The 24,762-nt window shown below is 42.7% G+C and overlaps 1 protein-coding gene across 4 annotated transcripts in view; it reads right to left on the bottom strand.

The window, feature by feature from the left end:
- TRIO (trio Rho guanine nucleotide exchange factor) overlaps positions 1-24,762 on the bottom strand; it is a 375,250-nt gene that overhangs the window by 94,290 nt on the left and 256,198 nt on the right. For all 4 annotated transcript variants that reach the window (XM_070056594.2, XM_070056595.2, XM_070056598.2 and 1 more), the window contains exons 21-33: positions 24,586-24,708; positions 19,513-19,707; positions 19,301-19,416; positions 18,472-18,538; positions 17,749-17,858; positions 16,817-16,886; positions 15,455-15,544; positions 12,725-12,817; positions 10,606-10,717; positions 8,758-8,948; positions 6,713-6,814; positions 2,670-2,812; positions 1,998-2,097 (exon numbers count right to left, since the gene is read on the bottom strand). In XM_070056594.2, coding sequence (XP_069912695.1) covers positions 1,998-2,097; positions 2,670-2,812; positions 6,713-6,814; positions 8,758-8,948; positions 10,606-10,717; positions 12,725-12,817; positions 15,455-15,544; positions 16,817-16,886; positions 17,749-17,858; positions 18,472-18,538; positions 19,301-19,416; positions 19,513-19,707; positions 24,586-24,708 — 1,512 coding nt within the window. The remainder of the gene's footprint in view (positions 1-1,997; positions 2,098-2,669; positions 2,813-6,712; positions 6,815-8,757; positions 8,949-10,605; positions 10,718-12,724; positions 12,818-15,454; positions 15,545-16,816; positions 16,887-17,748; positions 17,859-18,471; positions 18,539-19,300; positions 19,417-19,512; positions 19,708-24,585; positions 24,709-24,762) is intronic.

Here is a 24,762-nt window from a genome sequence, read left to right as displayed (position 1 = left end):
GGCTGCACAGGGTGAGAGCAGTAGGGTTTAAGCCAGAGAGGCCCCACTAGGCCAGAGGCGATTCCATCTCAGACTGACAAACTAGAAATGGAGGCCCTATCCAGGACAGAGGGGGCGTTTCCTTGGTGCAATGGCCCACCTTTCCTGCAAACTGCCTGAAAGTGCAGTCACACCTGCTTCTTAGATAAACCCCAGAAGAGTCTTCACGAACCCCTGAAGAGGTAATTTCTTTTGTAAGATTTATTTTATCTATTTGAAAGGCACAGTTATAGAGAGGGAGACACAGAGAGAGAACTTCCATCTACTGAGTCACTCCCCAAATGGCTGCAATGGCCAGGGCTGGGCAAGATGGGAGCCAGGAGCCAGGAGCTTCCTCTGGGTCTCCCTCACAGGCTGCAGCTTCACCTGCTACGCTACCACACCAGCCCCCAAAGAGGTAACTTCTTATGTTCATCTCTTTGGTGATTCCATCCAAATGATGTATTTAATTTTTTTTATAAATCTTTAAATGTATATCTAGGGCAAGCCCAGAACAGATCCTTGAGAGTATGCCTTGCAAGACTGAATTTGGGACTTGATGGAGATTCTTTAGAAGGGTGTGTGAACAATCTGAATGAGGCTGGCCATTCCCCTTCACACTCCAGCAACTATCATTTCTGACTGTTCTTTTAAGTGGCACTCATGTAAACTGACTAGGAACTCAATCACTCTGATTATTTTTTCAGAAAGTAAAACTAATAAGCATTACTATAACAAAATGTTCCCAAGTTCAAACTTCAATTTCTAAAATAAATGGCCATGAAGTAGGGCCCCAGAGAAATGCTATTAGACCCAATGTCTGAACATGTCATTTATCTTATTTCTTATTATTATTCCTGGCAAGAAATATCTGCTAGACACTAATAAGAGCACAGAGTGCTGAACAAAATAAGATAATCTTTTTACTCTCCAGCTCTGACATGCTAAGTACTCTAAGTTCTAGGCATTATTATTTGGTGAACTCAAAAAGTAGCATGAAAAAAATCTAGTTACTCAAACTAGAAGGATTTAAAAATGAAATCGTCATAGCAGAGCAATATTTTACACTTCTTGATTGTCCTGGAAACTACAGAACATTTAATACTATGGATTCTTCCACAAACCAAGTGAGAAGAAACTGAAGGCTAGGATTCTAAGAGGTGTCATCTGAAATAACCTCCTAAAGCCTGGACTCTGTTCTCTGCCAGCCATTATGTCCCCAGACACTGTTCCTTCCCAAGAGCAAATGTGCTATGGCAGTCCTGGCCAACAGCACACTCCTTCAGCGAGCACCAGGACCAGGGTCCCATGCAATGCAGGGCGAGAAACTTGGGATTCTGATTTGATGGTGACGTCAATAAAACCCCTACTTATTGCCCAAAGTTTTAAATGAAGAATTTGCTCCCAGCATTCCAGAAATACTTATCTCTGTGGGAAGAGGACATTTCATCGCCATCAGTGCCTCCACTGGCTTTGACAAGTTTCTTAAGGTCTGCCATCAGTTAAACCCAGGATTCCAAATTTTACTGTCAGTCTCTTCTGTGGGTTTTTAAATTCTACCAAGATAAAATCATGGGAAATTGGGCCACTTCTGAAGAAGGCACACCCACACAAACAGTATTGATACAGCCAGCTTGACCATTGGGGGTCATCACTGTTGCAGGCCGAGGCCAGGGCAGGTTCTCTGTGCCTTGCTGCATTCAGGTGCTGGCAGGGTACCACAGGGCTGCCACAAAGGATGCTGATAGGAAGCCATGTGACTGTACTAGGAATGGGAGATGGAAAGAGTGGAGCAATTTCTCTTGAATCCTCAGAGTTTAAATCCTCTCAGCCTGGCCCACACAGTCTCTGCCCCTGCCATGAGGTCTAGGCACCAGTCTCACACAGAGTGACTATTCAGAAATGCTGCTAATGAATTGTCATTTACTGATTGAGAGAGGCCATTCACCTCTCTGTTGAAAGTGCTGGTGACAGCTCACCTTATCACTGTCCAGGGTGTTCTGAGAGGTGCGGGAAGCAATTGAAATCGTATCAGGCTGGCTGCTGCCATCCCCTTGGCTGTCCAGGTCCTCTCCATCCCTGCAGTACAAAGAAACTTTCAATTCTTGACACTGCTAGACTGGGAAAGAGCATCTATCAGTTGCTAGATAAATAATTGAATTGCTGAAAGCAGTGCACACTGGCCTGTGTGACTGCACACTACCACTGCTACATTAAAGACAATAAATCACACTCCATTAAGCGCAAGCTTTTTGCTACTTGTTGTGTTAACCATCTAACACATATCATTCCAGTGGATACTCAGCACAATAAAATATGAGTGATTTGGTTATCTGCATTTTAGAAATGAGAAAACAGCAACATCTACATGCTCTGTAACTTGGTCAAGGTCACTCGCATGATTCACACAGGCACAATCAATCTTGCTTGGGGCACAAAGGGGAACCCAGTGAGGGACACACACAGCCTTTGAGCCAATGGAGTTTATTGTCTTGACACAGCAGTTTCATTACTAAGAATGTTAAACACAATCGGTATCTTTAAAAAACGTGCTTTATGAAACTGATTCTTGAAGAATGGTAAGTTAAAGCTGCCTTGTTCACTCTCAACCAAGTAAACAAACTTACAAAAGAGTCCCCCTGAATACTCACCTCCTTCCCTTCTGCCTTGTAGTGGGAGCTGTTTTGGGGATGTGGATGGGTTCCTTCAGGGCTCCCTTCAGGTGGATTGTCCGCTCCTGGATCACTTCACGGATGTGTTTTATCCAGTCTTGCTTGTTCTCTATGCTGGAAGCCTTAACAAGGTGTCAGATCATTCAGGAGACAGAACGCCCTTGCTACTACCTGTACCAACCACACGCAGGTCTCCCACATTCTTTGAGTTTCAAATTCTCAAAAGGACACTAGCAGAAAAGCAACCACATCCCATGGTTAATGTGCCAACAAATAATAAAATTTTTTTAAATTGAATTTTTTATTTTCTGGATCTCTGACTATTCTACCAATCAATCACTCTCAAATCCAAGATCTACAGCAGCCTTGGGTAAATGTGAAAATAGAGTCACCCCCAAACCAAACTGTCTCTGAGCCTAACTGGGCAGAGACCAAGCGTTGGTCAGTGACACCTGCTGCCTTGTCCACTGGCCTCATCAAGCAGCAGCAGAACACCTTTCCCCAATGCCAGATGAGGTCTTCAGGTACACTCTCTCCATCACCCGGCAAGGGCTCCAAGGAGTAGTGCCCTTGGTCATGCTTGTTTAATGCTAGGACTTCAAAAGTTTGTGGAAAACAGAATTAAAAGAAAGCTTACAGGGCTAGTGCTGCGGTGCAGTGGGTTAAAGTCCTGGCCTGCAGCACCCAATGTGGGTGCCGGTTTGAGTTCCAACTGCTCCATTTCCAATCCAGCTCCCTGCTAATATTCCTGGGAAAGCAGTGGAAGATGGCCCAAGTGCTTGGGACTTTGCATACATATGGGAGACCTGGAAGAAGCTCCTGGCTCCTGGCTTCGGATTAGCTCAGCTCTGGCCATTGTAGCCATTTGAGGAGTGAACCAGTGAATGGAAGACCTCTCTCTCTCTCTCTCTCTGTGTCTCTGCCTCTTTCTGTAACTCTTTCAAATAAATAAATAAATCTTAAAAAAAAATGAAATCTTACTTCACTGCAAATTTTTTTGAAATCTATGCACAGTTTTTTCATAATGTGCATTTTCCATGAACATTTTGAAGGTTGCTCATATGTACAAATATGAAAAATTTCTTGCACCAAAATAAACATCTTTTAATTCAATTTTCCATGAACTTTCTGAAACATCCTTGTAAAAAGACAAATGAGATGCGGACACTAAGAAATGTGCCCAAGGTCACCAACTGCCCAATCATCCATGGTGGAGTTGCATGAATTTGATAAAGCTTTGGAGAACAGTTCTCTGGAAATGGTTCAACACACATCTGCTGCCTGCACACATTGGCAGCACATTTTCCAGGCATTTTTTTTTTTTCACTTTGCCTCAAAGGAAGTATCATCTCTTTTCACATGTTCTGGGCCTTGGTAACAATTTTCTGATTTCCTCACAGAAAACACCAACTCCCTATGATATAAGCATAATTCCCTGTAAATGATTAATGTAATTGTCAGTGGGATCATAGATGAGATCACGAAGGGAGGGGAGCCCAACATTTCTCATTGTGTATTCTGTGTTTTTAAAACAGAAAATCTGAGCCCATGCTGGGAAAGGAATTTAAAATTGATAACATTCTTTCCTATGTAAAACGTTCAAACCAGAGACCAGGTCTATAGAGTTACTTAGAGGTTATACCAGGGAAGTGAATGTCAGATCAGGGCAGCCTACTCTCCCTTCTCCCAGTTCTGAGGGAGGAGGCAGAAAGGTGGTTAGGGAACAGAGATGCTATGTACACAAGTGTCTTAGGAAAGAAAAGTTTGAAAGCTGCAGAACTGTCACCAGAATTTAAATACCTGATACAAACATTTGAGAGGTTACATGAGAAGTATCTGACAAATAACATTTGGCAGAGTTTGTAAATAATGGAGGAAAACTGCTCATGTGGTTCAGAAACAGAAAATGGCATGTGAATTGATCACTATGCTGATGGGCAATAATTTTCTTAACCTTAAAGAAATTAAACAAGGAAAAAATGTCAAATTTTCACAACAGTAAGAGAAAGGTGTCTACAGTAAAAAGTAAAGTAAAGTAAAAAGTCTGACTTGGTTAAGGCAAGAGAAAAATCTGTTTCACACTGTTGGAAGTCTTGACCTGTAAGGACTTAGAAATAAAACTCTCCCTTCCAGACAATAAAAGTAAAAAAGACCAAAATTTTGTTTTACAACTACAAGGCCATTACCATTGCTGCAGTTAACTAATACCATCGTCTTCACCACCACCACCATTACCACCACACCTCCATCTACACCCTTACTACTACTTCTACTACCATCTACATTGGGACCACCACCACCATCTGTATCACCACCTTCACCATCTATACCATCACCACCCCACCCTCAACATCACTTATGCCACACTATCACCATTACCTAAACCGTCACCACCAACATCTATACCACTACCACCAGCAAAATTTATACCCTTACTTTCTTCTATATCATTACACTACCAACTGTACTATCACCATTGCCTCCACTATCACATCTCACCATCACCACCACAGAGCCATCCCTGAAATTAAGGAGGATATCATTCCCTTTGGTCTCTCCTTGGAAGTCAGAAGATTATATCAAACGGCCTAGAAAATGTTCAACTGGAGAAGCCCACAGGAAGTATTACTTGTCAGCTGTCACATGAGCACTTTATTATGTCCTAAATGGACACAGTCCATTGCTGGCTAAAACACCTGGCACTACTTCTCAGAAGCACATTTCAGCATCTGCCACTGAAGCTAATTTGGATAAATACATAACATACGTAAGATGGAAGTTTTTTTCATTTTTTTAAGCCATAGTTCCATTTATCATCCTGCAAACAGTAGGAGGACTAGGAAGAGGGGCCCAGCCTGGATTCTCTCCCATTATTGCCACGGGTTCCAGTTTGCTTCCTCAACCTAGGAGGCCAGAGGTACTTAGCCTAGGGTTAGGGTAGACCCAGACACTGACCATGAGGACACAGCAGAGTCCAGCTGGTAAGCTGGAAGTTTTAAGGTCCTGAACCTTAAAATTTTTACTCCTCAGAAAAATTCAGTTACCTAAAATGTAGCTATCAAGGTAATCTCTGCACAATAGGCCTTTATGGCAGTATTAAAAAGAACACATTGGCTTGGTACTCATACATTCACTGCAAAACACCCCACTGTTCATAAGTGAAGACCTCAGAAACATGATGGCTTCCACAGCCAGCAGCCATTAAAGATTGGGCTCTGAGCAAGCAAAGTTCAGATGAATAGCTCAGAATGCTGGAACTTCTGAGGCAATGAAAAGGCATGCAAGAGACAATAGCCGACATGCAGGTTCACACACCAGAGTGTCCTATTATGCCCTCGGCTCATTGCTCAGTATCCTACACATCCTCAGCTCCACTTCCCCACAGCAGCCCAAAGCTTTTATGGTCTTTCCAGACAGCAGGTTCTATCTGCACTTTCTCAACCACAGAAGGAGGGAAGACATCCTTGGGCTCTTCACCATTCCTGGGAGAGGTTAAGATAATGAGTTCAAATCAAATGTTCAAAAATATTGTCTTCCCCTAAAGGCTGTAACACCTAAAAAATCCTTAGTGTCTGTGATCTGCAAATGCTATCAGTACCGACACTCTCACCTCAAACTACAAAGTACCAGGGATCTGCAGAGGCTGTGGGCATGTCTTAGTCCCTCAAGTGCACCCAATTTTTTTTTTTCCTTTGGAAACTCAAGTGTACAGAAAGAGTTGTTGGCTTGCATTTCATTCCTCCTGTACCTCCACTTCCTGAATGTATTACACAATCAATTATGTCTAAGACTGGACAAATGGAGTAAGTCTTAAGAGGCCACCTTTCATTTGTTCCTTTAGGAGGCATTTGGAAGTTTAGGTCAAGACTGTTTACCACCAGACAATTTGTTCCAGCAGTCACCAACCCCAACAGAACACATCAAGAACAAAGAAAACAATGTGGACATGGGCAGGAAGATAAAGCAAAGAGAGGCACAGTAGGAGTTTTGCACAGCGCATCCCCAGCTTCAAATGAACGTACCTTAAGGACAATTTTATTATCCGAAGTTGGCGTCCTCCCCACCCACAGTGCAAATTTGCAAGGATCTCCTTCAACATGTTCTGTGACACCCAACTCTGATGTCTGGATAAAAAGATAATTATGTAATTAGGTGACAGTAAACTTATGGCAGGATGTACAACAGAGCCCCAGAAAATAGTTTTTGGAGACTAGTGGCCATGCTAGGTTTTAAGAAACATAGTTCCTTTACACTGGTAGGTAACCATATTTTAGCTAAAATGAGAAAATTCTCTTCTCAGACTATGTGTGTTAGGTTTCATTTGCTTCCTCCGAGCTCCTCTACTGCAAATGCCAACAATGCAGGTCAACAAGCAGAAGACTCAGAGGAAGGAAAGCCAAAAGATCTGAAAGCCTGAACAACCAAAGGCTGGCCATCTTCAGTCTCATCATCTTCAAAGCTGTTGCTTTGTTAAGCAAGCCTACTATGCATTCCAGAATGGTGCAGTGACTGTAAGCTTTCAGCATGAATGACTTAGCTTCACAGAAAACAGAGCATGTTTTAACAGCTAGGTTATTTTCCAATTTCTTTGTCAATGGCATTAACTTTTAGTATTTCACTGGTAACATTGAAGGCAAGGAGACAGAATCCTTCTTGTGACACATGCAGACCACAGGGGAGAGCAGGAGGCCCACACTTCAGCACCCCCATCCCCCACCTCCAGAGCAGCCCCAGGGCATTCTCCCTCCAGCCAAGGAAGTGATTCACAATCTCCAGCTCCAGAGGTGGTCCCTGAGGGATTCTTAACTTTTAGAAGATAAATTAAGTGAAGATGGATCAGCTCCTAAAACAGACCAGCTTGGTCTCCAGAGGCAGGATAAAGCCAGCTTGTAAAATTACCAGCCAGCAGTGTTGCATTTTTTCTTTGCAGTTAGAATGTGATCTAAAATGATGTAAGGCAAGCTCTGATCCAAAAGATAATCTCCAACAGGGGGTCAGCCAGAGAAACGGGTAGGTACAACCACCATTTGTTTGAACTTGCAAATTTCAGATTATTAAGATGATTTCTGTACTTAGGAGTATTTATTACTTTGAGAGTTAGATTAATATACAGATGTAAAAATGAACAGTGCCTAAGCTGTCCAAATTCTAAGCATCTACCCACATTTACAAGGCATCTGCCATAAAGAACCTGATAGCATTTTCTCTTCTTTCTCAGGTGGTTATTTCTCCTCAGCCTGACTCCCTGGCCCTGCTCAGCAGGTCTGCATTAACACCCCCCCACCCCCCACCCCCGGGTGGAGATGCCCCACTAAGGGAACAGGCAAGTGCAGGGAACAGCCTGGCCTCAGTCTTTTCTGGGAATAGACACGCGGTTTTATGGAGGCCATCTGGGAAAGCTGGCACAGTGGAGAAACAAAATGGTGCCAAGGATATTTCCACTGCCAAGAATACATCAATAGGTTAAATTAAGAACTAAATTGCACACTGGATCTGCCAGAGCTCAAGGGTGCTATTTCCACACAAGTAGGGCTGTGGGTCATTCAAACTTCACTTCTGCTTATCAATATTTCTCTGATATTTTGCTATTGTAAAAAAACAAATTTATTGGTGCATTTGATTTTAATGAAAAAACTCAAGTTCCATCATTAAGTTACAGTGAACCACCCATTAAGACTGTTTGAATATATTCCAACGTTGATGGGTAAAAAATGATCATGTAGGAGAGCTTAATCACAGTCAATTTATTGATAAGGCTAGCTGAGTCACAGAGGAGACAAACGGCTTAAGTTTACTTAGAAAATGTTTTTTTTATCCTGCTGGTGGATGCTATGGGATTTAGAAAGGACCAAGCCTCTTAAGTCAATGAGACTCCAGTGCTCCCTCTAGTGAACTCCGGGGTAGCAGAGAATTTCACATAACAAGATGGAAATGTTTTCACAGTTCAAACGTTTTAAGACAGTTTGGGAGGTTAAACTGAAGGCCATAAACAGTAACTTTTCTCTACATACAAAAAGGTTAAAACTGTGTTTCCTTTAGACTTACAAGTTTGAACACCTATACTTACAAACAATTTGCTTTTGTAAAGATACTTGCTTCTCCCACTGGAATCTTTCACTTCTTTACTAAATACTAAGGACATTTCAAAAAGGAAGAGATGTCGTTCTCGACCCTTTCGAATTAAGGTTTTTGGGTCCCACACTTGGAAGGATTCCTGCAGGATGAGTTCTCCCTGAGACTCAATGTTTTCATCAAATCCTACAACATGAGAAAAAGGAAGCCAAGTCAATTGAAAAGACAAAAAAATGATACACAAGAAAGCATCAGTACTCTTTCAATGTTTGTAAAATGCCCATTAAATGGGCCTTGGAGAAGAGTTTTCCCTACTATCCCCTGACTTTTCATCGCTGACCTGCCCTTAAGAAGATTCTTTCTCAAACTACATACTACACATATGTTCCCTTGCTCAAAAAACTCAGGGATTCCTCATAGCTTTATCCTTTAAGCTCTGTCCCCTACAGCTGGCATTCATCCACTTGAGACCTGCTTGAACTCCCTAATTCTCTCTGCCCCAACATGGCCTCAGGGTTCCTCCATGTAAGCCCCTTTTCTGTCCAGAAGGGTTCACCACTCTCCTCTGGATCTATGTTCCACCCTGGGTATTGACTTTCTGCTTCCTCAACCCAGGACACCCTTCCCAGTGAGTCTGCTCAAGTCACAGCCTTCAAGGGCTTGATGTGGTCTGCCTTCTTGGGGCTCTTCCCAGCTCATCCTCTGAGAGTTTGGAGACCTCTGCACTGAGTCACTCTCGCTCCGGCCACTTGCTGGTCTTCAGGCTCCTCCTGTCCTGGTGGAGGCAGCCTGCTTTATCACTGCAAAGGCTTAGCAAAGACATATCTAGGTGAAGCTGCTACAGATCCCAACTTCTACCCTACCTCTTTCTCTACTGCATAAGCTCCCTCTAGGGCTCTTCACACCCAGCCCTCCTCATACCCCCATCCTGGGTAAGTGAGTAGGACAGTATGTGGCACTGGTAGTCTCTTGTTTGTCTGGGGGCTCCCTCCTGTCCTTCTCCCTCACTTCCCACTAGATGGAATGGTAATGTTGTCCTAAAACACGCTGGATGGAGCCAACAGGGTGACATCAAGGACAGAGCACAGTCTGAGTCTTTGATGATATCATGAGAGCTGCCAAACTAGCTCCACATTTTTGATCAAAAAACAATCAGTCTTGCCTGGCCTCTGCATTTTAGTCTGTCACTCATTCGCCAGAGCAGGTATGCTCTAACATATTGCTCAGTGTTACCCATGATCATGACACAGGCTAGTGAAAGTATTTGAAGCAGAAGATTTTTTAGAAATAATTCTGTGTATAGAAGCTGTGTAAGAGTAAGTTTTGCAACACCGAATGGCTTTCTTTAAAAGAAACATCCATGTAAACTACAACTGACATAGTAATTTTTAAAACACATTTATCTAATTTTCTCTTTACTGTGTTACATACAGAATTCAGGTGCGTGAGCAGGTATCTGATACCCACTATGCCCAAGGCTCTAACAAGTACTGAAATGGACATAGACATAGATGAAGTTCTTTGGAGGAGTTCCTAGTCTTGGAGGTCAATCTGTCCATCCTTCCACCATCCAATCAACAGAGACCAGATGGCTTAAGCAAGAGGCACCAAGTTCTTTTGGAGTTCAGAGCAGGGAGAAGCTATTTAAAGGCTTTTAAACAGGTAGAGGTAAAAGCATTTTACGTGGTCCTCAAGAAAAGCAATAAGCGCAATTTTTTAAAAAAGAAGATATTCATATCTAAACTCTTAACCACTAACTAAAGAGGGAGGTGTGAAGCCAAGATTTTTAGGGTTTGAGAAATCCTTTTACAAACAGCACTGATGGAAATCCTGAGTGCTGTACCTTCCAGCATGCTGAGGTGCATGGCATCGTTGGCTCGCTTGGGTACACTGAGCATCACCTCAAGGCCATCTTTGATCTCCCCTTTCCCTTCCTCACAGCACGTCAGCAGCTCCTGTAAAAGACCAATACTGTGAACCAGGGGAAGACTGTGAAATGTCTGCCAACACTATCTTTGCAGAAATGAAGGTACCTATGACATCCACAGTTTTCAAGATGAAAATAGACTATGGTCAACTGGGCATATAGTCTCAGAGAAAATGAAAGACTGTGGATGGCATCAGGTAAACTAGATGTGATCATACTTTAAGATGAAATAAGTAGACCTTTCAACTACTATGCCTCAAAAACAATACATAAAAATATGTGATTAGGACAGCAATGATCATCAGCACTGGTTAGAGCTGACAGCCACACTACAGTGCAATTGTCATGTTCACCACACGATCTGGGCATCAGCATGAACTCTGGTGCCAGGAATGCAGAGCCCTATCTAACCTGGAGCAGTCAAAGCCATGCAGCAGGTGGCTGGACTACACTTACCCAGGAAGCTCTAAGAGTACGCCTACATTTCAGAGCTATTTGGAGTGATACCCATTACTAAAGAAAAGACAGAAGTAAGTTCACATGCTGGTGTCTCTAAGGTATTTTCTTATTAATTTTTTACTAATAATATCAGTCAGGAACAATAGTCTTTCGTGTCTTTGTGTTCAACAAAGAGGGACATGACCTTGCAGTCAGTGCTGGCTTCTTCCTGGATGATTCAAGTAACTCAGTGACCTGCTGAGCACCTTGACTCATAACTAGATGGTGTTGATCTATGATTCTAAGCAGCGTGGCAAAATGCAATTGTGTTGAGACTGACTTCACTTGCAGGAAACCTTCCTCACTGGGAGGTTCAACCCAACTTATCATTGTTCCCTGAAGCACCTCTGGGCAGAGTATGGTAGGTTTTATAAATTGAGGCTCAGCTTAGTGGAACCACATTAGAAACGATATATTTGAATCTTCAGACACCAAGATACAAAACGCCTTTGTAGAATTGAAAGCAAAGGGCAGATCTGAATATGACAGATTAGCCTCCTTATTTTATATTCACAGCAGCTACTCATGTTTGCAGGGATGAACATAGAATCAATGATACAGGAGAGCTTGTTCCTAACAGTACCACTTTCACAAAACAACATAGCCATTTCATACCGCTTCTCGATTTTCCTAACAGAAATAAAGATTTTTTAGTTAACTTTGCCTTTGAATGTCTTTTGCATTCAGAGAAATCATATAAATTTTAAAAAAAAGGAAAATCACATCACATCCTCCTGATGCAGTGCCTGAGACAACACCTACAGCATAGCAGGACTCAGGAAACACTGCTGTGGGACGAAGGGAGGAAGTCTACATCCTGATGCTGAGTAAACATCACCAGTCAAGGCAATGAAAATGTGTACTAATGACAAATAATGCCTTTAGGACAAGTGTTAGCACAAATTCTTAGATTTTACAAGCGTGATTTTAATGATAATTGCAACAAAGAAAAAGTAGACGCCAGTTTGACTTAAATACCTATGACTTGTGCGTGTGACATGCTCCATAAGGTGCTTGGGGTAATGGACCAACTGCATGGATGCAGGGTCTTTGTAGATTCATCGGAAAACCTGAGCATCTGCCGGATGTGGACTCAAAGCCCAGCCAAGAAAATGCATCAGTGATCATTCTGGGCACACTCCTCACCCTCTGAGGCTGGCTGCCACACCTGTCCATAGACTAGCAGTGATATGACAGTAACATATGGAAAGCAGACAACAGCTGGCCCACAGTCAGTAAGCCATTACTGGGAACCAGGTATTAAAGTCACAAGCACTGACAACATCTAGTTCCTATCTCATGATGGACTTGGGTCCATCAGGGCAGTTCAGGTGAAAAACAAGGGATATCAGCTGATATAACTGCTACAATGACAAATAAGGCAAAGCAAGAAATGGCAATGAATCAAAAAAAGATAAAAATGAAAACTTCCAAGTGTTATTAAAATTCAGGGTAATACACATAACTATAAGGAAAAAGTCAAAATAGTAATGCATAATTCATAAACTTTTGCAGGCTGAAGACATTTCATACATACTTTTAAAAGGAGCTGATACTTTGTTATTCGCTGAACTGGTTTGATAAGGTAGGAAGAGATGGAATTGGCTAATCCATGCCGCTGCTGGATCTCCTGTATTTAAAAGACAAACTTTTATCATATAGCTGCACTACTTTATTTTAAAGACTTATTTAGTTATTTAAAAGGCAGAAATTTACAAAGAGACAGGCACAGAGATCTTTCATCCACTGGTTCACTCCCCAAATGGCAGCAATGGCTGGGGCTGTGCCAAGCTGAGACGAGGAGTCAGGAACTCCATCCAGGTCTCCCACATGGGTGGTAGGAGCCCAGGGATTTGGGTTATCTTCAGCTGCTTTCCCAGGTGCGTTAGCAGAAAGCTAGATCAGAAGTAGAGCAGCTGGGACTTGAATCAGTACCCATCTGGGGTGTGGGCATTGTAGACAGTGACTTTGCTATGCTGCAATGCCAGCCCCAGTAGCACTATTTTTAAAAAATGGCTCTAAGACTGCATTTCTATTCCAAATAACTGAAAAGTGTTTAATCCAACTGAAATAATGAAGATCTGTTTTCTCAAAAGGCTGTTAATCCATTAGCTAAAACTCCTTCGCTTCTAAAACTTTACCCTGGGCTGTGAAAAAGCAGGGTGAAGGGGAGGACCCACAGTACTGGTCACATTTAATGATATGATCACCACTTGGAATTCTGCAATGATGTCATCAACAGGCAACAGCTGCTGGCTGTCAGCATTCCCCACACTGAAGGTGGGTGCCCTGTCCACCTTGTCCATGGAGTGGCGCTACTCACCACTCCATGTTAAGCACCTGCAACAGAGCTCAGAGAGTGAAATGAGCAACTGGTAGATGTTCAACGCTGCCTATAACTGATTGTTAACAGACATCTCAGACAGGAAGTTGTAACTGGAAGCCTATAAAAAATTAAATCACTGACAATAAATATTGAGGGCACACAACTTCTAAAATCTCTGAAAAGTGTGATTTCCTTTATTCTTTTTTTTTTTTTTTTTTTTTTTGATAGGCAGAGTGGAGAGTGAGAGAGACAGAGAGAAAGGTCTTCCTTTTGCTGTTGGTTCATGCTCCAAAGGCCGCCGTGGCCAGCGCACTGCGCTGATCCAATGGCAGGAGCCAGGTACTTATCCTGGTCTCCCATGGGGTGCAGGGCCCAAGTACTTGGGCCATCCTGCACTGCACTCCCTGGCCACAGCAGAGAGCTGGCCTGGAAGAGGGGCGACCGGGAAAGAATCCAGCGCCCCAACCGGGACTAGAACCTGGTGTGCCGGCGCTGCGAGGCAGAGGATTAGCCTAGTGAGCCGTGGCGCCGGCCTCCTTTATTCTTAAAGATAGGTTTTAGGATTTTAAAAATGGCTTTGAATCTGAACATTAAATGTGACATACATTTCTCGCTGCTTAATCCTTAAGAAGTCTAACACTGTGTGGTGTGGGTTTCAGTTGGTGTCCAAGATCCAGGGCCATGGGGAATATTAAAAGGGAAAGGCAGTATTGGGCAGGGAGTGGGCTCCGCATTCACACAGGCAATGGTGCATCTTTGCCGCTCATGAGAATAACAACCACAAAGAGTCATCTCCCTGGAGGGCTTCCTCTTAAAGATGGAAACTGAAGTCTGTTCTAATTTTCCAGACTCTCAGAGAACGGGTTATCACACTTGTCAACTCCTAATCTAAAGACAGGAGCAAGTCCAACATCCTCAAAGCTTCATGCAGCACAGCATACACACCATTCAAAAGTGCCTCATGAGGCCGGCACTGCGGCATAGCGGGTAAAGCCACCACGTGCAGTGCCGGCATCCCAATTGGGTGCCTGTTTGAGTCCTAGCCGCTCCACTTTTGATCCAGCTCTCTGCTATGTCTGGGAAAGCAGTAGAATATGGCCTAAGTCCTTGGGCCCCTGCACCATGTGGGAGACCCAGGAGAAGCTCCTGGCTCCTAGCTTCTGATTGGCACAGCTTTGGCCATTGCAGCCATCTGGGGAGTGAACCAGTGGATGGAAGACCTCTCTCTCTCTGTAACTCTGCCTTTCAAAAAATAACCTCCCTGCAACATTTCTCAAAAAGTAACCGACCTGAAGCATCATTTCCTCCAATGAGAACGTAAATTATTGAATCTTCTTATGGGTACCAGGTGTTAACAGAGCCATTTGTAAAATTTTACTAGCTCACCTTTGGAAAGTCATACCATCACAGAATTAAAATAGGAAAAGTACATGAAGTACAGAAGAAAGTAGGCTCAGTTCAGTAGTGTACACTTATATGCATATGGTACATGGAAAAATCTTAATGATTACATATAAATAGTAAGTAATGACATACAGAAAGGTACTTCAAAATTTCATGGAAAATAGAATTTTAAAAATTTAAGTTTATCTTGGGGCAAAAAAATTTTAAATCTATTCATATGAGAGGGTCTTTAAAAAATTCATGGAAGAATAGGAAAAAAACTACATGGATTTCCAAAAAAAAATTTTGTATCAAAATAATCATTTTTAATTCTATTTTCCAGAAACTAATCAAAGTACTCTTGTATACACACATACAAACATTTCTGTACTTGAGTAGGATCTTATAAAAACAGAAGAAAATATAACATAAACATGATAAACACAAAAATAAAATGCCACACTGACAACTGGGTGAAAGCTGTGAGTAACGTCGTATCTTATATATACTAAACAGAACTGGAAAATGTCACAGCGTCTTTAGTAATCAATTACTTACGTCAAAGTAGGACCCCGCATGCTCCAGTATCAGCTGAGTAGAATCAGGCTTATTTTTGCAATAGGTGACATACATCTGAAACTTGTCTGCCTATAAACAAAACAAAAAATGAAAAACAAAACTCCATTAATTAGAATATCTCTTTCAAACCACCACAAATCACAGCATGACAAACTTTCATACAGGAAAGATGCTGTGTGGATAAAGAAAATTTCAGACTTAAACCAAAGAAACTCTATCTTAAGAAGAAAATTTGGGGTGGCCCTGCACTATGGCGCAGTGGGTTAAAGCCCTGGTCTGCAAGTGTCAGCATCGCATATGGGCGCTGGTTCTAGTCCCATGTGCTCCTCTTCCGATCTAGCTCTCTGCTATGGCCTGGGAAAGCAGCAGATGGCGGCTCAAGTTCTTGGGGCCCTGCACCCACCCTTGTGGGAGACCCGGAAGTTCCTTGTTCCTGACTTCGGATCAGCTCAGCTCCGGCCTTGTGGCCATTTGGGGAGTGAACCAGTAGATGGAAGACCAATCTCTCTCTCTGCCTCTCCTTCTCTCTCTGTGTAACTCCGACTTTCAAATAAATAAATAAATCTTAAAAAAAAATAAATCTTTAAAAATAAAAAAAAAGGAAAGTTTTTGAAATGAGAAATATCCTGCATATACCACACATTCCCAGAAGTCTCTTCCTCAGGCAATTGGGCTGGGCAACTGTCCCTCTGCTCCCACAGGGGCAAACCTCAGCTGTAGGCTTTTGGCAGCACAATCTTTGCTCTACTCATCTGCCTCCATTTTGGACTGGGTGACCCTCTGGCAAGACTAAGCACTTACCTATTGATCAGTCCCCCAGGTCACACAGAAGCCTGGCACACTCAGTGTTCTATTTCAGCCATCACTATGGCCAATAAAAACCCATCCATGGGGCTGGCATTGTGGTGTAGTGGGTTGAACTGCCATCCAGCACCCCATATGGGTGCCAGTTTGAGTCCTGGCTGCCCTACTTCTGATCAAGCTCCCTGTTAATGTGCCTGGAAAGGCAGTGGAGGATGGCCTAAGTCCTTGGGCCCCTGTACCCACATGGGAGACCCAGAGGAAGTGCCTGGTTCCTGGCTTTTGTCTGGTCCAGCTCTTGCCATTATGGCCATTTTGGGAGTGAACCAGAAGATGGAAGATACCTCTTTCTCTCTCTCCCTCTAATTTTTTCAAATAAATAAATAAATCTTCCAAAAAAAAAAAAATCTCAACCTAACAATGAGTTGGAGAAAGCCATTCTTTGAGGTTAAGTCTGTTATCTGACTGAAAAGAAATGAATATCACCCCTGTTGTCAGTGCATCCACATAACACAGAACAAGCATGTGAGGCATCATTACCCAAGTGACAAAGCAGTGTCCAACATCCTCTGGCAACTGTTCGTATTTTTCCAGCTCCTTCAGGAAAATGCTGCAGAAAACAAAAACATTGTCATACAGGGAGGATGTTTTAAAGCATTTACTAGGGGATATGTCAGAAACTGAAAAAAGGTGTGTACCCTGTAGATTTTAAGAATTAAAATAAGTAGCTCTTATCTAGGGCTAAGTTATTGAGATTTTGAAGCTTCTAACCAGTTTATGCCTTCAAACACTAGAGCAGCTTCGCTCTAGGAAAAGGCTAGAGTTTAGAAGCCAAGGATCAAATTCAGGAACACTAATGTTCAGTAGGAGGAAAATCCACTTAGCATCTTTATGCCTTTTGCTGGGCTGGGGCCAGAGAACTGAGGAGACCCCACCAGCTCTGGCTTCTGTGTCTTCATACCATCAGCTACTGGGCTGCCCAAGCTCAACCTACAGGAGCTCCTGACACTGCTGTTTTTAAGATCTTAAAGTAAAATTATGTGCCTCCTTTTGCACTTTTGGAAAGTGCATTTTATCTTGGTCAGACTACACATCTGATCCTTCCTCAGTTTCTGTTTCCCTCTTACTCTGAAAGAAGAAATAACACTGTTCTGTGGTCCCATCGGGGACTCTTCTTTCTTTTATCCCTAAGAAGTAACTGACATGGCAGCTAATGACTTAGCTGGAGAGAAGGTAGAATTCCTACAAAAACACTTTCCTAGCTTTATTTCTGCAGAAAAAAAGTCCAAATACAAAGCTGAGTCTGTGCAAAGTCTCTAGAATGTCAGTTTTTCAAAGACTGGTAAGCTCCCTTCAGATTTCAACATAATCACTGAAAGAAATTTGCATCAGACTTGAATTTCTCACCATGAAATTTGGGCACAGTACCTGGGTTTTAAGAGTAACCACTCCCCAAAGGGAAAGCCACTCACTTATGATGGAACTCATAGATCTCCTGCATGTTTCCGAAGATAATGAGCTCCTTGTTGACAATGCCAGGTGGGATCTCCTCCACGCCGCTGGTCATCTCCCACAGGTAGGTCTGGCCAGAAGGGAACAGGGGGATCAGACAAAAAACAACACCGCATGTTCCAGAAACAGCTACCTCTGACATGTGTAAACACACACTCAGAGTTAACGTGTAAATGAAAATATGAAGGATGGAACCTTGTATAGAACATTAAAAGATTCTTTTTGAAAAAGCCCTTCAGTTGCTACCAAACCTTTAAGGAGTTTCTACACATTTTAGCTCTCAAGTTATTCCTAGCCTCATATTTTGGAATGACACTACTCCACAAGGTCCAATAAATATTCATGAACCACTATGCATATGTTGCCAATCATAATTAGTAGGCGCATTTCTGGGCAGCTGCTGAAAAACTCCCTCCACAGAGAGCACAGGCCAGGGCGTCATGTGATAAACGGGCTGAGAGGATTACTGCTGCATCATCCCTGTCATGAGCGAAAAGAAGCCTAGAACGTCACAGAAATGTAGAAACACTAAACTGGCTGCTTAAGCACACTTTAAATTTCAAAATAACAAAAACATTGTGATTATGCTAATAATAACCAGTCAGTAAAAATAAAATAGCAAGGTTATACTCTATATAAATAAAAAAGCAAAAAACAAAACAAAAACAAAAAAACTTACTTACATCCATACACTCCCGCAGGTCTCTTACATAAGCCTTCTCAGTTTGAATTAGCTCAGCCATTATGAACCTGAAACACAGTAACGTATAATCAGGAGGCGTGGTTATTATATTATCTGCTTTTATGGATTTATAAAATAAGGAGCAGGGTCTAAATGCATTGGTACTAAAGTAATGGTTTTGAAGAATTAAATCAAGAACAGAAAGAACTGTTATCCAGCCACTAACTCAAAAAGAAAAAAAGGACTTTGGAAAACTTTTCACAGAGGTACCTACATATCGGAGGTTCCCATGCCAGCAGGCACCTGGGCCAGGAGACTCGGGTGGTAGGGGTCTGTCCTGTGCAGTGTAGGATGCTCAGCAGCTTCCCTGGTCTCCACCCATCAGATGCCAGCAGCTCTCTCCCTGCTCCCCACTGTCTGACAACCCAAATGTGTCCTCACACTGCCAAATGTCCCTGGGGACAAAACCATTCGCAGCTGAGAACTACTGGGTTAGAGCAGCCTTTTGTCTTTATTTAGACATAGTAAAGATTACTAATTGGCAACTTCTAAACTCCCAGATTTGTGTTATTAAATGTCCTCTCTTTAGTCTTACCATCTATCAATGACAAGCAATTTGTCAAACCCATATGGAATGGAGGCACAAAAATAAAACCACAAAACCCTTCTCTAAACCAGGTGGCAAGACGACTACGGTCACAACACAGTCCATGCTGCAGAAAGTAAGCCAGAGCAACAGAGCGTGCCAGTGCCTCTAATTTCAAAGCAGGCAGAGAAGTCCATTTGTCCAAATGGCGTTTCCTTCCCTTCATTCTTAAAAGCTGGCTTACTCTTTCCTGCGGGCAGATTTTCGTTTTTCTTCATTCAGCTCATGAGCGGCATCTCGAAGTTTCACCTCTGACCCAGGGATGCTGGCTGGAATGATATCGAGCTGAAGGCTTTTACTCTGTGGAACAGGAGAGCAATGAACACCGTTAATTAAGTAGCAAAGAGGACAGGAGGAAGAAGACTGTGATTATTCAGTTTGCACAAAGCAATTCACCGATTTGTTGGAATCTGAAGAAATCCCCAGGGCTTTTTCCAAAGAGGTCCTGTACTTCTCCATGCGCAGAGAGAAATCTCTGTACCTCTTATCCACAGCAGTGACACATTTTTTTATCTCTGCTGCATGGGCATGCCCCTTTTCACAAAAGCCATCAGCCAGCTGTATCAATAGCTTCACTCTCTCTTTGGTTTGCTGCAAAAAACAACAGGAAAGTATTGTGAAGCAAATGAACTTGACTGCTACAAATCCAAACACAGAGGTGACCTGCCTTCAACTCTGAGGGCTGGACAGGAGGAGATTTTGGTAGTGGAAACTTAAAGGGAAGGCCCATGTCCCTTCGGCGCATGACTCAGATCCTAGACTGCTTTTTCTTCAGCTCTTTCAAAATGAATGGCAGTTTTATGACCTCAGAGAAGAAAACTAGACCACCTTTCAACAATGTCTACATCAGGTGCTCAGCAAGAGGAGCAAATATCCATTCAGAATGTGCTTGTTACCTTTCAGCTGCTCTCTTCTTCTGAAGAATGCAGGGTATTCAGCTGTGCCAGGGAGGTCCTGGCTGCAGGCAAGTGTATTCTATGTGCCCAGGGCAAGCAGCCACCTGATTTCTCAGTCTGCCTAAAGTCTGAGTGGCAAAGACTGTCCCCATGGCTGGGACTCTACAGCATCCCTGAGGAAGTGTCTGTATCACACACCCCTTCGTTTTTTAAATTCTCAATGGAGGGGTCAGCGCATCAGCATAGTAGGCTAAACCTGTGGTGCCTGCAACCCATACGGGCTCCAATCCACATTCCAGCTGCTTGTATTCTGATCCAGCTCTTTGCTTTGCCCTGGTAAAGCAGTGCTTGGGCCCCTGCAAGCACGTGGGAGACCTGGAAGAAGCTCCTGACTTCGGATCAGCTCAGCTCCAGCCTTGCGGCCATTTGGGGAGTGAACCAGCAGCTGAAAGACCTTTCTCTCTGTCTCTCCCTCTCTCTGTCTGTAACTCTTTCTCTCAAAAAAAAAAAAAAAAAATCTTTAAAAAAATTTTTAAAATAATGATTCTCAGTAAAGGAGAGAAGTGTACCAGCCAAAGGTACTTTATATTTCATGCCTATGTGAGAACTCTGCCTCAAAAAGATTATTCTCTATGTACATGGAAAAGATCTTTTAGTAGGATAACCATGACTTTTTTTACAAAGTTAAGGAGGACTATACAGCAATGGTTATATGGATATATTTGGCATCGATTTTTTTCACAACAGACCTTCTCCTCACACCCATTTCACTAATTACTGTGGTACCAGGCTCCCTGCCATTTCCAGTTAAGTAAACTACTCTTCTACTATGAAATTTGCCTTTCTCAGGTTTTACTAGGAATTCTTTATGATGAATACTCAGGAAATTGGCTTAAAAATCCCTAAAAGAGAAAGAGTTCAAAACCCAGAAAAATTATCTGTTTGTAAAATGCAAGTTTTGAGCTAGAGTTTACTGGACAACTTGTGAAGTTGGCTGTGAGGATACTTCTGGTTCATGAGGCTTGCACCCTCGTCCGTCTGCATGGTATCTCCATGGCTGCTTCACATTTGCTCTCAAACACCGGCCCACCCTGGAGCACCTAGAAACTGTCTTCCAGCCCTCTATCAGAGGGCATAGTTGTGTATCTGTTAACCTGTCTGTCTCTCTTGTGAGAATGTCACCTCCATGGCCCAGGGATATCTGCTTGTTTTACTCATTTATCTCTATTGTCTATCACAAGTGCCACTTGCAGAGGGCACTGCAGAGCTGTATGTGTGTGTTTTTAGGGGACTAAGAAAGGCATGTGGTGTTCTAAGTGCTGGGGACATGGAAGATAATATAGAAAAGATAATGCAGCCTGCCCATAAAACAGAAAACACTCATCAGCAGGAGGCTTGAGGAAGGTGTTTGTCTATGAAGGACACACACTAGGAAACATACCAGGTGCCAGCAGGTGGCGCCAGAGGTGGCACCAGCATGCTGACACTGAATGTAGATGAAACACAGAGATTTCCCACAAGCCAAGCCTGGGGGAGTAAGTCTTCCAGAAGCAAACTTCATTCACACATTTAAAGAAAGTCTGCTGTTCAGATGAGGACAAAACACTTCTCCAGAAGGCCTTCCTTGGCTCTGCAGAAGAGTGCAGGTAGCCTTTTCTTCCACCATGCCTTTATTTTTCTTCCTACTTGTCATGTCTATGTAGATACCTTTTATCTACTTACCGTGCTACTGTCTGTCTACCTTAGCAGGTCCTCCATGTGCCCAGCACCAGTTCTGAGGACAGGGTTGGGGCTCCATAAACAACTGATTGTAACTAAACTTAAGTACTTAAAACTCAAGAATTTGCTAAACTACAAACCTGACATTTTAAAGATATACTCATGGGGTTCAAAATTCTAAAGGCAAAAAAGGATACAAAATAATCACTCTTCTCACCCCACCTGCTGTCACCAGCCCCAATATCAGGGTCACCCTACATACTTGCATACACATGTGCAAGCAAGTGCACGCATGTAAAAATGCATGTATTTTTCTCGCTTACATGTATATTAATGTTTCCTACAATAAACTATGCTCTTACCAGAACAAAAGCAGCACCCTTGCTCATGTTTGAAGCCACCTTTGTTATGGAAGATTCATAAGCTAACAACCCCCCACCAGTGGGCTTTATTGTGGCTTCTAATCTCCCACTGCTGACAGCAGTCATGTAAGAGTGATCCTTAGCACCTGTGCTTTGACATGTGTCTGAGCATGAGGCTGGAGCACACGTTTCAAGGTGTGTAATTGCTGGGGCAGACAGAAGTTTTCTGTGTGCATTATGCTACGAGATGCTGCCAGAGACCCCCACAGAGGTCAACCCAATTCACATCTGTCCCACCCTTCAGGGAATAGACTCTTTTCCACTGGTGTGATTTAACTTTTTGATCTTGGCCAACCTACTGGGTGAAAATGAACTCAGTGTAGCCTTGATTTTCACTTTCCTTATTTCAAGTAAAGCTGGCAATCTCACATGCTTAAAAGCCACTCAAGATTCCTTTCCTGCAAGCCATCTATAATATCTTTTGTCGATTTTCTTGGTCTTTTTTTCTCTTACTCATTTGTAAATGTTCTTACTAAGCCCTTTGTGATATGAGTGCAAGCATTTTTCCTTACTTGCTTTTGGTTTGTGGTGGACTGCCCTTTAGAAATTTTCATATTTTTTGTATAGGTAAATTTTCTAATCTTTTTCTTTTTTTTGATTTTGGATTACTGAGACAAACTTCACTACATAAGGATATATACATATATTTAAAAACTCTGTTATCTCTACTAGTACTTCTAGGTTTTCACTGTTGATATATAAATCCAACTTAATTTTTGTTTTCAAAAGGCTACCCAACACTATTAAAGAGAATTCCTGTCTTTTAAAGAGAAATACAATAAGGGTTTTCAAATTTATTCTATTTGTTAATTCTAGAGATTGTTATAAAAGCAAATTTTTACTTAAGATTATATAAAATTATAATTGAACAATGTCATCTATAGGCATAATCAAAGAAATAGAAAAAAATAAAAACAAACTGAATTCTTAAGGCCACAGGCTCATTGTGCAGCCGTAGTGAAAAAAGCAAATCTTAAATCTCCTTCAGAGTACTCCGTCGCGCATTTTCTGAATACCTTCATAATTGAACCCTAGAAAAAACAGAGCTCATGTACTGCATATAATGACTATGATTTACTAGCTAAATAGTCACAATAATGAGAAGCACACAGCCAAAGTTGTGGTGCATCTGCAGGATGGAAGAGCCATGATCCTTACCTGGAGAGGCAGGACAGGGCAGCTCTTGAGCGCTCATCGCCTCCAGAGGCCAGCCATCCACCCAGCTTCCCTGAACGCCCCCACCCCCGCCTCAGGGTTCTAGCATCCACCCAAGGCCAGGTCCTCTTGTGGTGCCCCAGCCTAGGCCCCTCTGCAGCCCCACTGAACTGCACAATCCTGAAGAACAGAGCCCACTGGTTCTGCAGAGGGGCCTAGTACCCTCTAGGGCTGAGGGGAAAGGAAGGAGGCCAAGAACAATGGGAGGAGTCAGAAATGGTTACAGAAAGTAGACTCACAATGTTACAAAGTAGTGTTGTCACTCAATGACTTTGAAATTGCTCTTTGATAGGCTGTCAAAGACAGTTTGACAATCTTGTTGCTTTAGAGGAAAATATCCAGCTGGATCACTTATTTTTCTATTCTTAAATTTGAAATAACCTTTGACTTTTCCTAAAAAGACATTGTATCATGAAAAAGAATGGCACTTCTGAAAATACTGCCAAGGATGTATACTCAAAACCTCTGAACAAAGAACTCCACAGGTTGTGAGCATAACTCTAAGAATTCCCAGACCATTCTGAGTCAAAGAAGGAGAATCAGCCTCTGTGGGAACATGCTTTGACCTGGAAAACAGTCACACCAGGGTGTGGGTTCTCACCTATTACCTTAAAAACTCAGATTTACTCATGTATACTGCATACACCAAAAGATGTACTTACTTCTATTTTGAGCTTCAGGATCAAAGGGCAAACGCACTAGCAGGATGCTGACATGCATGCTGCCAACCACACACAGACAAGCTTAAGACTAGGCCAAGTGTGAGCACCACCCTTCATGTGTTCCACTAAGGACAAGGAAAGAAGCAGTCACAGGATACCTGAGAGTCTAGCTGGCAACACTGGCGAGTGTGTCACAGAAGTAGCAAGAACTCAAAAAATGCCTTGGAAAAGAAAAAAGAGAGAGAAAAGGCAGGGAAGGAACAATGGAAAAGACAAAGAAAAAGAAAGGGAGGAGATGTTCCACTGTTTACAGAAACTCAAGGGACAAGAGGACACAGGTACCTAAAGTGGGTGATGAAGAGGAGAAGCCAGGGACAGGCAAGGAAAGCAGTAGGAAGCATCATCTGAGTTACGTAATGTGCAGCTGCCCACTGGCACTGGCACAGCCCGTGTCTCCATTCTCAGTAGGCACTTCTCAGTGACACTTTTGGGTGTTGCTTCACTGATCTGAAGCATCCTGCTCCAGTTTTAAGTCCACTCCAACTTTGTACTCACCTTTGCTGTTATCTGAAACTCCTCATGTTCCTTCAGCAACTCCTGGGTGTGCTGGATACTGGAACCCGTGGAAGTGTGTGTGGAAAGGTAGAACTCCCCGTTGTCATGGATCCACTCCAAAGCCTGTGGAGGGAGGAGGTAGGAAGTATCCACCTTGAAACCCCTGTGAAGGAAGCT

This window comes from Oryctolagus cuniculus, chromosome 14, assembly GCF_051225735.1.
Source record: "Oryctolagus cuniculus isolate XC-2025 breed Fujian yellow rabbit chromosome 14, ASM5122573v1, whole genome shotgun sequence".
NCBI classification, from domain to species: Eukaryota; Metazoa; Chordata; class Mammalia; order Lagomorpha; family Leporidae; genus Oryctolagus; species Oryctolagus cuniculus.
The sequence above is the reverse complement of the archived record's forward strand: the minus strand, read 5'-3'. Positions and strand labels throughout refer to the sequence as shown.